The 13,884-nt window shown below is 33.9% G+C and overlaps 1 protein-coding gene and 1 long non-coding RNA gene across 2 annotated transcripts; both read left to right on the top strand.

Annotated features, from left to right (window-relative positions):
- Positions 1-2,659: 2,659 nt before the first annotated feature.
- LOC111275608 (uncharacterized) lies at positions 2,660-7,469 on the top strand. Its single transcript, XM_022861035.2, has one exon. It carries the CDS (start codon positions 3,133-3,135, stop codon positions 7,291-7,293), a length of 4,161 nt encoding a protein of 1,386 aa, XP_022716770.2. The 5' UTR covers positions 2,660-3,132; the 3' UTR covers positions 7,294-7,469.
- Positions 7,470-11,358: 3,889 nt separating this feature from the next.
- On the top strand, positions 11,359-12,657 carry LOC149511764 (uncharacterized). The gene is made up of 2 exons (XR_016333555.1): positions 11,359-12,025; positions 12,176-12,657. It is a non-coding gene; the product is annotated as an uncharacterized LOC149511764 (long non-coding RNA).
- Positions 12,658-13,884: the final 1,227 nt, after the last annotated feature.

The following is a 13,884-nucleotide window of genomic DNA, read 5'->3' as shown; positions in this document are numbered from 1 at the left end:
AGTGATAAGTTTTCTTAGTCTTGTGAGAAGCTAGAAGATCAAAATGGGAAAGATTAATTAGTTATCGTGGACAATGTTGGCCATTGAGATCTTACGAATTGGTTTTGAATTTTTTATTAGTTTACATTTAAATATGTAAAAAATTTTATCCTTAGTTGAATTAAAGATATGGATGTTACTTGAATAGATTAATTTATTAAAGAATTTTAAAATGATTAAGAAAGAAGGTTTCATATTACTTTGGGGTTTTAATTCAAGGTAATATGGCCATATTGCATTTTGGTCTCAGGGCATGATAATATGTGTTAAAACAGCATAGCCTTTTTTCTTATCTTTCATTGTATATGCTTCGTGGCTCTCTTTGGACTTTGCCAAAGTGATCAGTACTATTTCAAAATTGGCTGACTAATTGTGGTTGCAATATTTCTAGGTCAGGCCAGTTGCATGGCTTTCTGTAATACTTATCCAGTGGGAAGAGTTTTCACATATCTATCAATGGGAATACTCAAAATTCTAGGTCTAAAAGGAAAAAGGGGAAGAAAGTAATTACCTACATTTAATCAATCTGCAATTTCTAACTCATCATGCATTTTCAGTGTAGTTTATATCCAATGGTTTGTCAAATTTTCAACATATGCCTTTATTGTTTTTTATGTTTTCTGAATGCCTTGTCCCATGTCTAGTTAAATTTAGCAAACCTTATGTTACTGAAGATGAACAAAGCTAATGTTACGAGGGGCAGAGTTGTGTGGAGCAATAGAGAAGGAGCAGGTAACCGTATAAATCGCGTATTGCATAAGTTCATATGTATACCTCTGATTGAGCATTTGATTAACATATAATATTTTATCTGCAATATATATTTTCTTTTACCTTTTGTAGTATAACCCTAGATCAGTGGGCCTTTGCATGCATCCAAAATGAAATTTTCTTTCTTTCTTCTTTTATGTTTGTTTGGAAGAAAATGTCAGTGACACGTGCTTTATTATCTCCATGTCTTCTTGATGCGTATTTGTTGTTGGACTAATCTGTATGGAAAACTTTGTTCTCAGTGAACATCTCAAACTATGGTGATTGATACTAAGGTTGCAATTGCTGTTTCTTCTATCTGTCTGTACATGTGTGAAAGTTAAATGGAGCCATCGTTGAAGTTTTTGGGTGGATTAAAGAGAATATATTAAAGGAAAAGTAGCTAGCATAAACAAACAAGTTTTCTTTTGTACATGCATGTATGAGACATCTATAATTCAATAAGTAGAATCAGCAAACAGACAGTTCTAATGGTAACAAATTAAGTTTCAGATAGCAGTAAAATTGTCAGAAATCAGATTTGGGAAAGTGATTTGTCTTCGAGTCCAATTAACTGACGTGAAGTTTGGGGTTCTGATGGTGGTGGATCCCATGTCCCTATTTGCCTTTTAGGTAGCTTAATTGATGGTGCATAGAACCCATTTCCAGCGTTCAGGTCTCCCCTTCTTCTTGGTCATCTCACCTTAATTTTGTCAACCGGTCAATGGGGTTCTGCAATTGGTGGATCCCTTGCCCCTGTTTGCTTTTTGGGTAGCTCAATTGATGGTGCAAAGAAACTAATTCCAACATTCAGGTCTCCCCTTCTTCTTAGTCATCTCATCTCAATTTTCTGAACCAGTCAATACTGCATCAATTAATTTTTTCAAGAAAATGAAAATATTTCTTTTCCATATTTTTGGTTCCCCAGTTTCCATTGGAGGCCAAATGAATTTCGGTAGACTATGGTATACAAAGATTATGACCCTTTTTTGTTCTTTTTAATTTTGGATGGAATTGAAAATTTTTTACCTCTTTTAATACAATAAAGAAAGCAAAGTAAATAATGTATGATTAGACCAAAGTGTCCAAATCTTCCACATTGCTTTTAGATTAGTTTTGATTGGCGATGCAATTTCTAGGAAGCAAAACAAAGTCAATTGACATGGACAGGTCTTCCACTATTGATTGTCCCACTCTCATCTTTTCTCTGAAGGAGGTAGCACTCAGACTGCAAATTTATCACCCTTTAGATTAGTTTCAATATTTCAGTATTTTATCAACTGATGGTAACTTGTAAGAAAAAAAGAGTTTTTTTTTTTTTTCAAGTCATTAAAATGTCATTTTCCTTATACAGGTGATCAAGGTTTTTGGCTAAATGACCCATATTTTATAGTGGTTACTCTATGACCTTTGTGTATATCCGTTAGTTATAAATTGTTTGGAATTTGGAAATGTTTAGCATTGCCATACTTTTTAGAGCTTCCCCAACTAAATTAGCTTTTTCTTTGCTTGGAATAAAAAAGAGGAAAAAAAAATTGCCAAAGAGCTAATTTGGTGTTACAAGTGGTGTCAATTAAATTGCCAAAAAGTGAAGCAGGCTTGATTTATGGGACATTAATTTTCAACATTCTAGGATCATAAAGAGTTTGAAAGGAAAAAGTTTCCAAACCACTTTCTTTAATTGGTGTAATTACATAATAGTATTTACTATTTTAATTTTTAGGAAAGAAAACTTTACGTAATTTATGCCTCAGAGTTTGCTGAGTGATACAGTTTTTTTCCTTTTTCTTTTTTTTTTAATTTAAATTTGTGGCAGAAAAATGAAACTTCCCCTTAGTTTCAGTGCAATTAATTGAAAATGACACCCATTTAATTGCAAGCAAAATATTTTTCCATAATCTTGTGGAAAATATGTTCCTTTGCAGTGTCCCTGTTTAGCTTGATTGACGGTGCAAAGAAGCTAGGTCCACTATTAATTAACCTTCTTGATCATCTCACCTTTTGTCAATTAGGCGTAGTCAATACTGCAAGACTTTTTGTGGGTGCTAAGTGCATTTACCAGCTTTATTACAAGAAGACCTTTAGATCTTTTGGTCTCAATAGTTTACTACTAATTGTTTCTAAATGAGGATTATCGTCATTCAAGTTTTATCCAACCGGAAACCAGAACTCATGTGGATGTGTGAACATGTGGAAAATGTTCCTTGACTTGAAAATATGACCATATAAAATTTGATATCCATAGGAAAGGTAGCCGAAGGTGACTATTTATTTACTTGAAATCATATATAAATGTCCTAACCACTCTCGTGTCTCTCAACAGTTATCATCTCTCAAAGAAACATGGAAGTGTTTGAACTTCGGTGGTTTCGTATCCGTTATTTCCTGATCCTGCTCCTGCTTTTTCAGTTTGATTGCTCATTGTCTTTCTCTTTCAATTCCTCTAGTACTCCCCCACGGCATTGCCCTCCTGACGATAGCTTTGCCTTGCTCCAATTCAAAAATATCTTATCAGTCGATTGCTCTTCTTGTCCTGACTGCTACTATTTTGATAGCATTGGGTCTATTTATAATACCAATATGTCTTATCCTAAGACAAGCTCTTGGAAAGCGGGTACGAATTGCTGCTTGTGGGATGGGGTTATGTGCGATACAGAAACTGGCTATGTGATTGGTCTCGACCTCAGTTGCAGCTGCCTTCGTGGAATTATTCCCTCCAACACTAGCCTTGTTCTCCTTCGCCATCTTCGCAAACTTAACCTTGCTTTTAATAATTTTAGCTCATCTCCAATAGCATCTGAGTTTGGTCAGTTTACTACTTTGACCCATCTAAATGTTTCTAACTCAAATTTTTCGGGCATAATCCCATCTGCAATGTTCTCTCACCTACATAAACTTGTTTCTCTTGATCTATCAGATAATGATTTGAGATTTGAGGGCAATAGTTTTGAAAATCTTTTGAAAAACTTGACGCAAATAAGAGAACTTTTTCTTCATGCAATCAATTTGTCTTCGGTTGCACCTACTTCTTTTCATAACTTGTCTTCTTCCATAATGGTTCTCAGCATCGGTGATAATGATCAGCATGGAAAATTACCTGAAGGTATTTTCCGCTTTCCATACCTCCAGAAGCTCAAAATTACTAATTATTTTCCATATGGTTCGTTGGAAGTTAACTTCCCAAAAGCTAATTGGAGTAGTCCCCTCAGGTCATTAGAACTCTCATTCGTGAACTTGGCAAGAGAACTATCCCTGCTTAGTTCTATTGGTAATCTTAGGTTCCTGGAGGTATTGGATCTTTTTTCTTGCAATTTAAAAGGGTCAATTCCAGAGTCTTTTGGCAACCTTACACGACTCACTTATTTAGACCTTAGTTATAACAGTATTATTGGGCAGCATCCTTCTTCGTTTTCAAATTTTAAGCAGCTCAGATATTTAGATCTTTCTGGTAACCAACTACATGGGCAAATTCCTCGTGCTTTTGGAAACCTCACCAAACTTTTTCATTTGTCTTTAAGAGATAATCAATTTAGCGGGCATTTGCGATTTTCTGTATTTGACCTCGCAAACATTGTTTATCTTGACTTATCTGGTAACTTCCTCGGTGGCAGAATCCCACCTTGGTTGTTTACCCTTCCATCTTTGTTTGTGTTATATCTTAACGATAACAAGTTTACTGGTCCCATTGACCAATTTGAGCAACCCTCTGCGTCATTGGAGTATGTATACTTGCAGAATAATGAGATACATGGCCCAACTCCAAGTTCTGTCTTTGAACTTGTAAACCTTACTTATCTTGACCTTTCATCAAACATGTTGAGTGGCATCTCTGAACCCAACAATTTTTCAAAGCTCAACAAACTTGAGATATTAGATCTTTCAAATAATGCCTTACTGTCATTTAAGAGTGGAAGCAAAGCCAATTACATTATGGCTCCCAATCTTTCCGTTTTGAAGTTATCTACCTGCAACATCAGTGAATTTCCATTTTTTGTTGGAACTCTAGAAGGTTTGGAACACCTAGACCTTTCTTGCAACAAAATCCGTGTTATAGAGGCAGATATGTTTTCAAAGCTCAAAAATCTCAGTTGGCTTGATCTTTCACTCAATAGTCAAATATCTCTGAGCACCTCCACCGATGTCAGCCTTTTCTTTCCCAACCTTCGGTCATTGTCATGTTCTTCTTGCAACATCAGTGAATTTTCAGATTTTGTAAGAAATCTAGAAGGTTTGGAATATCTAGATCTTTCTTACAATGGAATCAATGTTATTGAGACAGGTATGTTTTCAAAGCTCAAAAATCTCACGTCGCTTGATCTTTCCCACAATAGTCAACTATCACTGAGTAACACCAACAACGTCAGCCTTTCTCTTCCCAACCTTAAGTCATTGTCATTTTCTTCTTGCAACATCAGTGAATTTTCAGATTTTGTAAGAAATCTAGAAGGTTTGGAATCGCTAGATCTTTCTTACAACAGAATCAATGTTATTGAGGCACGTATGTTTTCAAAGCTCAAGAATCTCAGGTGGCTTGATCTTTCCCACAATAGTCAACTATCACTGAGCAACACCAACAATGTCAGCCTCTTTCTTCCCCACCTTGGGTCATTGTCATGTTCTTCTTGCAACATCAGTGAATTTTCAGATTTTGTAAGAAATCTAGAAGGTTTGGAAGATCTAGATCTCTCTTACAATAGAATCAATGTTATTGAGGCAGATTTGGTTTCAAAGCTCAAGAATCTCCGGTCGCTTGATCTTTCCCACAATAGTCAACTATCACTGAGCAACACCAACAATGTCAGCCTTTTCCTTCCCAACCTTGGGTCATTGTCATGTTCTTCTTGCAACATCAGTGAATTTTCAGATTTTGTAAGAAATCTAGAAGGTTTGGAAGTTCTAGATCTCTCTTACAATAGAATCAATGTTATTGAGGCAGATATGTTTTCAAAGCTCAAGAATCTCAGGCGGCTTGATCTTTCCTACAACAGTGAACTATCACTCAGCACCAATCTCAGCCTTCCTTTGCCCAGTCTTGAGACACTGATGTTATCTTCATGCAATACAACTGAATTTCCTCATTTCTTAAGGACCCTGGAGGAATTGACTTTGTTAGATCTTTCCAACAACAGCATACAAGGTAAAATTTCCATGGGGCAATCTGAAGGATGGCCTAGTTTGACATGGCTTGATCTTTCTAACAACGTTTTGACAGATATAGAGCATTACCCATGGAAGAATGTGCGGATTCTTAACCTTCGTTCCAACCTGCTTGGAGGGTCACTTTTAGTGCCACCACCTTCAACAAGTCTTTTCTTAATCTCCAAAAACAGATTGAGAGGACAGCTTCCATCTTCGATTTGCAGTTTGAACTCACTTGATATTCTTGACTTGTCCGATAACAACTTGAGTGGAACCTTTCCCACCTGTTTGGGAGCATTCAGCGATGGTCTCAGTATCCTTGATCTGCACAGAAACAACTTTCATGGAAATATCCCTGATTCTTTTGTCAAGGGAAATGTGTTGCAGACAATTAATCTTAGCAACAATGATTTGGATGGGCCATTACCAAAATCCCTGATGAATTGCAGTATGTTAGAAGTGCTAAATGTTGGAAACAACAAAATCAATGACACCTTTCCTCATTGGTTGGGTGCTCTTCAGGAGCTAAAAGTTTTTGTGTTGCGCTCTAATAACTTCCATGGACAAATAAACAATTCCAACATTGGATCTTCGTTTCCAAACTTACGAATCTTTGACCTCTCTCGCAATGAGTTCTCTGGTTCTTTGCCAACATGTTTTGAAAGTTTTAATAGCATGATGGCTTCAGCTGATGTTGTAGTGAGTTATATGGGAGATCCAGGTGCTTATTACCATGATTCTGTGGTAGTTACAATGAAAGGTGTGGACGTCAAATTTGAGAGAATTTTAACTATTTTTACAGCCATTGATTTGTCAAGCAACCTATTTGGTGGAGAAATTCCAGAAATAGTTGGGAAGCTCTCTTCTCTCCAAGTGCTTAATTTTTCCCATAACAACCTCACAGGTTATATTCCTTCAACAATGGGGAACATGACAGAACTTGAATCATTGGATCTCTCTTCAAACAAGCTTGTCGGAAAGATTCCCACTCAGTTGGCTGGTTTGAGATTTCTTGAAGTGTTAAACCTTTCACAGAATCAGCTCATCGGACCCATACCTCTGGGAAATCAATTTAATACCTTCCTCAATGATTCCTATTCCGGAAACCTGGGATTGTGCGGATTTCCATTGTCAGAGAGATGTGGCGAGACTCAGCCTGGGAGTCCTCTTTTTTATGAGGAAGCTGATTCCGAATCCGGATTTGAATGGAAAGCGGCATTGATGGGTTATGGAAGTGGACTTGTGATCGGAATATCTATCAGATATATCATTTTCACACTTGGAAAACCAAAATGGCTTGTAAAGATGGTTGGAAGAGCAGGCCACAAATTGAACAGACATTGCAGAGGAGTAAGAAATTTGTAAGGATTTTTGTTGCAGTCTTTTTCATTTTGGTAGAATAAATTGTACTTCGTGCTAATGAAAGTATTATCATGTTATTGATGTTATGTGGAATTTAAAATTGAATTTCCGTCCTCTTATAGATTTTTCCTGGGAATGTTAGCTGAATTTAATAAATCAATGCAATAACTTTTTTTATATGTTTACGTATTTTTTCTTATTACATTTTAAAAAAATACGTTAGTTCAATATTCTTTATTATTTGATGAAAATAAAAATGTGATTCAGAACATGGTTTATTTTTTATTGGAAGATCAATGAAATATTTAAATAATAAGATTAAATATTTTAATGAATTTTTAATTTATCAAAAATATGTTTATTCTTTTGTTGCGAATTTATATATTTTGTACCATTTGCTTCCTAAAGCCAAAGTAAATAATGTCAAAGAAATAGCCAAACAAAACTTATTTATTTTTGTGATACATATGTAAAAAATTTAATGGTTAGAACTTGAAATTGAAATTTAGAAGTTATAACTTTGAATAATTTAGGATATCATTTGGCAATGATTTATAAGATGAGAAATGATTCTTTTAATTAAGATATCAAAGACTTGATTTTAAATCAAACATCTTTTTTTTTTTTATTTGTATTATGATTTTGTTTTTCTGATGTAACAAACAAAAAGAAATGATTATCTTAATCAAACTATGATCGTTTTTTTTTTACTTTCTTTACAAGAAACTTAAAATGATGAATCAAAAATATAGTTTTTATTTGTAATGAATCAAATCGGAAATCAATAACTAAATCATTATTTTATACAAACTGAGAAAATTCTACAAAAACACTTGTGTTACTTGCGCTTTCTATAGTGAATTGTTTCCTTCACCCAAAATTTTCTTTTTTAAAATCTCACTAATTAATTCTTTGCATAGGTAAAATCAAATATTCAAATTTGTTTTCAAGGGTCTATAGAGAGAAAACTTTTGAATTTTTAAAAGATTCTTCAAACACAATTAAATTCAGGGACAATTGTAATACCACTGATTCGGATCTCTCTTCAAACAAAGCTTGTTGGACAGATTCCTAATCAGTTGGCTGGTATGAGATTTCTTGAAGTGTTAAACCTTTCACAAAATCAGCTTGTTGGACCCATACCTCTGGGAAATCAATTTAATACCTTCCTCAATGATTCCTATTCCGGGAACCTAGGATTGTGTGGATTTCCATTGTCAAAGATATGTGGCAAGACTGAGGCTGAGACACCTCCTTTTCATGAGGAAGCTGATTCTGAATCCGGATTTGAAAGGAAAGTGGCATTGATGGGTTATGGAAGTGGACTGGTGATGGGAATATCCATCAGATATATCATCTTCACACTTGGAAAACCAAAATGGCTTGTAAGGCTGGTTGAAGGAGCAGGCCACAAATTGAACAGGCATTTCCAAGGACGAAGAAATTTGTAAGGGTTGTTGTCGCAATCTTTTTTGTTTTGGTATAATAAATTGTACTTCGTGCTAATGAAAGCTGTATGCGTTATTGATGTTAAGTGTAATTTAAAGTTGAATTTCTATCTTTTTACAGATTTTTTCTGGGAATTTTGGTTGAATTTACTAAATCAATGCAGCAATTTTTTTTTTTATATTTTTACGTATCTTTTCTTCTTATATTTAAAAAAAAAATCATAAATTCAATATTTTTTATTATTTAATGAAAATAAAAATGTGATTTGAACTCGGTTTATTTTTAATTAGAAGATTAATGAAATATTTTAATTAATTTTTAATTTATCAAAAATAATTTTATTCTCTTATTGTGAATTTGTATGTTGTGTCCCATTTGCTTTCTAAAGCATTGGATCCTGTTTTTCTTTTTTTAAAATCCAAAAATTTTACCTCTCATGTATTTATTTTACTGGACCATTACCTGTGAGATATAAAAAGAATTTTAGGGCTATGATAAATCTTACAAAAAATGGAAGTACTAAGCCACACGGGGGTTGAGGATAGTTTTAGAGGCTTTTATAGCTATTCCATCGGAATTGTTATAAATGGACTAGAGATTGAATTGGTGAAAATTTTTACCATGCTAATTAGCATCGACCTCTCAAATAATAAGTTTCAAAGTGATTCCAAAGTTTATTGGAAAGCTTAACTCGCTCAAGGGCTAAACCTTTCTCGTAATAACCTTAGTGGTTCTATCCCACATCAATGGGGAATTTGACTAGTCTTGAATTGCTTTCCAATCTCTGGAGATTGCAGCAACAATGCACCACCACCACAACCGCCACCTTCAAACTTATTGGAAGATGATGGCTCAAAATCAAACATTGCTTTTGGCTGGAAACTAGTGTTGACAGGTTATGGAAGTGGAGTGATATTTGGATTGGTGATGGGATATGTTGTATTTCAAACTGGTAAGCCAAAATGGGCTGTGACTCTGGTTGAAGACCAACATCATTGGAGGCGAAAATGGTCAAGGATTGGTGATCGCAGTGGTCGTGGAAGAAGGACCTAGTCAATGCAAATGATGTTCAAGCATTTATGTTAGCATTTTCATAATTTCTTGTTTTGCAATCTATCAAATGTTTTGCCTTGCACAGGGATGTCTCTTTTTTTTTTGTTATTGTATTTAATAATGTCTTGTATGGTTGCAGATATTTATGTCTTCTTCCATAACTTTAGTTTCAATTTTTCTCCATATATAATCTTCGCTACTGTTCTACAGAAAAAAAGCCCAAATTGTAATAAAAAATACAAAACAATTTGCTGTTTTACTTTGCATGAGACTAGAGAGGGCAAAGGGCAGAGTTCCATCGTTTGTCAACATTACCCTTTTATCTCATGATAAATGAAACAAAAATTGCACTGAACATTATTATTCATGAAACCAACACTGTGGTTTTCCGATCTGAAAAATTATTTCTGACAAAAATATTAATGCTATTGGAAAAGGAAGCTAGAACTGAAAATTCACCAACAGAATTTATTGGTAAATGGTGTGAAAAATTTATAAGAAATGGGAAATATAGAAAGAAACTGATCATATTCTTTGCATGTATATTCACATAGTTCTTACAGGTATGCCCCTCATCTCCTCTTATTTTACACTTCAAAAGATGGCAGTTATTTATTATTTTTTTATTTTTTTTTTGCAGCAAAAAGATTCAAATTTTCACCAGTAATTTCAATATCATGATTCATCAATTAATAAGGTTAGAATTTATATTTCACCTAATCTTTACATCTTGATTCAAAAGATGGTATGTTGTATTGTTTATTTGCACTTATACACAATTGTAACAGTAAATTTCTTTACCTTGATTCATCAATTCATAAGGTTACAATTTACTCTTTACCAAATCTTTTACATGGATGAAGTTGAAATTTTCCGATATGCTTTACCATTTTTTGTGTTGATTTTAACAGCCTAAAGAATGAAGTAATGAAATGAATTAATTTGGACATTTATATAACCCTCAGGCAACAAGACAGTGGACAAAGATTATCCTATAGTACTAGTATATGTTACTAATCTGATTCCAACAAGAGACAAAAAACACAAGTTCGAGGGCAAGAACTCTTAATTCTTGATCGATTACTAGTAATGTACATGGAAGAAAAGAAGAAACTACCAACATTCTTACATCAAGTAGCTTACTCGAACAAATAAAGGGTGAAGCTGAAATTTGAAGATTCAAAAGTTGCATCAACAAAGAGTAGCATGCCTATGAAACAGAGATTCCATGACAGAGTACATGGGTAAAGACATTGATTTTGAAAAGCAATGTCAAATGCAAGTAAGAGGATGATATAATATAGCTTTTCAGAAGAGAAGTAAAACAAGAGAAGCAAGCATCACAGTTTTCTTACCGAAAAGTTCATAACATAATTGTTGAACAAGAAGCTCAATCTTTCAGATTTTTTTTTTTTGAAATACCAAATGCTTTTTCTTAGTATAGAGGGTAGATACTGGTTAGTACTTTTTGGGAAAAAATTGTAATTCTAAATTCTATGGGGCAAGTTTTGTAATTTCTGCTTCAGTCACTTCCCACTTGTAGGCAAAATCTTTCCTTCACGAAACACAAGCCTTCTCGCAAAAACCCCCCTCTTGGAGAAATGAAGAGACCACCTTTCCATGGGAATTCTCTTCGTCCCAATGAAAACTGAAGCTCCATTTCTTTTTCTTTTTTTTTTTCCACTTCCAATTTTGTTTAAACTAAGTGTAAATCTTTTTTGTTTTTGTTTTTTTTTTGTTTTTTTAGATTATTGACTTGTTGATGGAAATGGCACTTGAAACCTCAATTCTCCGCCAACCCACTTTCATTTCTTCAACAAAGTCATCATTTTTCATGCTTTTTAATCGAAATTTGAAGTGCCCATCAAAGTTTTTATCCAAAACTAGTCACTACCCAACTCTTGTTATTTCAAGCGTTCCCAAATCAAGTTTTCAAAGCCTTTGGATTGCTGAAAACGGGTGCTTTTGGAAGTCAAACACGTTTGGGATTGTTAAGTGAAGAAAATGAAGATGTGGGTAATGATCAGAATTTGGTTTTGGTGAAAAGAGGAATTTTGGAGGCAATGGTTTGGGGTGTATTGGTTTTTGGTTGTAAAAGAGTGTTTGCTGTAGGAGTGGTTAATGCTGGTTATGGAGTGATTGGGCAGTCCATGTTGATGTTGAGGAATGCTTGGCCTAAGGTATCGATGGGAAATCTCAAAATTCTTGGTCTAAAAGGAAAAAGGTGAAGAAGGTAATTACAATATTTAATTTATCTGCAATTTCTAACTCATCATGCATTTTCAGTGTAGTTTCTTTCCAATGGTTTGTCAAATTTTCAACACATGCCTTCATTGTGTTATATGCTTTCTGAATGCCTTGTCCCTTGTCTCGTTAAATTTAGCGAACCTTATGTTACTGAAGATGAGGTAAAGCTAATGTTACAAGTGGCAGAGTTGAGTGGAGCGATTGAGGAGGAGGAGCAGGTAACCATATTTATCACTTATTGCGTAAGTTCAGTAGCTATTTGCTTTTTAGTAGCTCAATTTATGGTCCCTAGAACGTAGTTCCAGCATTCAGGTTTCCCCTTTTTCTTGGATATCTCATCTTACTTTTCTCCACCAGTCAATGGGGTTCTGCAAGTGGTGGATCCCTTGTCCGTATTTGCTTTTTAGGTAGCTAATTGATGGTGCAAAGAAGCTAATTCCAACGCTCAGGTCTCCCCTTCTTCTTGGTCATCTCATCTCAATTGTCTCAACCAGTTAATACTGCAAATGTTACTTTTTTTTTCATGGAGAATTGTGCAATGTTTCAGTTTATACTCGTAAAATTTGAAGATTGCATCAGTTCATTTTTTCAAGAAAATGAAAATAATTCTTTTCCATATTTTTGGTTCCCAGTTTCCATTCGAGGCCAAATGAATTTAGGTAGAACATGGTATACTAAGATTATGACCCTTTTTTTGTTCTCTTTAATTTTGGATTGAATTGAAAATTTTTTACCTCTTTTGATGTAATAAAGAAAGCAAAGTAAAGAATGTATGATTAGATCAAATGTGTCCAAATTTTCCTGTTTGCTTTTAGATTAGTTTTGATTGGCGATGCCATTTCTAGGAAGCAAGACGACGATTGACATGGACAGGTCTTCCACTCTTGGTTGTCCCACTCTCATCTATTCTCTAATGGAGGTAGCACTCACAATGCAAATTGGCTTCCCTATGCAGGATAAAGGGAGTGACCCTCAAAGACCCTGCAAAATTGAACTGTGAAAATAAACAAAATTAAGTATTACATTTTTTATAAAAAAAAAAAAAGTGTTACTCGTTAGGCATGTAATAGTGGAAGTTTTGTACAACACAAGCCTAGCCGTTTGCTGGTTTAAATAAACATTAGTAACATATTTTCTCTTAAGGTTATTTGTTCGATTAGCAATTTTGCTTGCTAGGAATCTTTGTTGGTGTCTAAAACCAAAGAAATGCTGAAAATATGAATGAAATTTCTTTTCCAGGAACAGTTCAAACAATCTGAAAGAAAAATCATTGAAAGCAAACTCACTTGTAAGGATGGTTGAAAGAGCAGGCCACAAATTGAACAGACATTGCAATTTTGGTTTATTTTTATCTATATTTTTCATTCAAAAAATCAAGATCCAATTGCATTTTAAAAAAAGAAAACGTTACTGAAAATAAAATTGTTTTTCGAATTTGACTTACATTTGATTGGGAGATTAATGAAATATTTTAATAATAAAGTTAAATATTTTAATTAATTTTTAATTTATCAAAAATATTTTATTCTATTATTATGAATTTTTTTAATTTTATATCATTTGCTTCTTAAAGCAAAACTAAATAAATAACGTAAAAGAAACAATTAAACAAAACTTATTTATTTTTAGATGCATAGGTAAAAACTCATTCAACTTTGCGAAAAAAAAAAAAAATTTCATGGTTAGAATTTGAAATTGCAATTTAGAAAAGCAATATCTACAAGTAAGAGGATGCAATGATATAGCTTTTCAAAAGAGAAGTAAAACGACAGAAGCAAGCATCTTAGTTGTCTTAGTTGAAAGTTCATAACATCATTGTTGAAATAAGAAGCTCAATCTTTCAGA

This window comes from Durio zibethinus, chromosome 25 (genome assembly GCF_047325235.1).
Source record: "Durio zibethinus cultivar Kanyao isolate XHJ-2024 chromosome 25, ASM4732523v1, whole genome shotgun sequence".
NCBI lineage: Eukaryota > Viridiplantae > Streptophyta > Magnoliopsida > Malvales > Malvaceae > Durio > Durio zibethinus.
The sequence above is the reverse complement of the archived record's forward strand: the minus strand, read 5'-3'. Positions and strand labels throughout refer to the sequence as shown.

Excerpts from the sequence above, each read along its gene's own strand:
- LOC111275608 (XM_022861035.2), top strand. The coding sequence starts at position 3,133 with ATGGAAGTGTTTGAACTTCGGTGGTTTCGTATCCGTTATTTCCTGATC.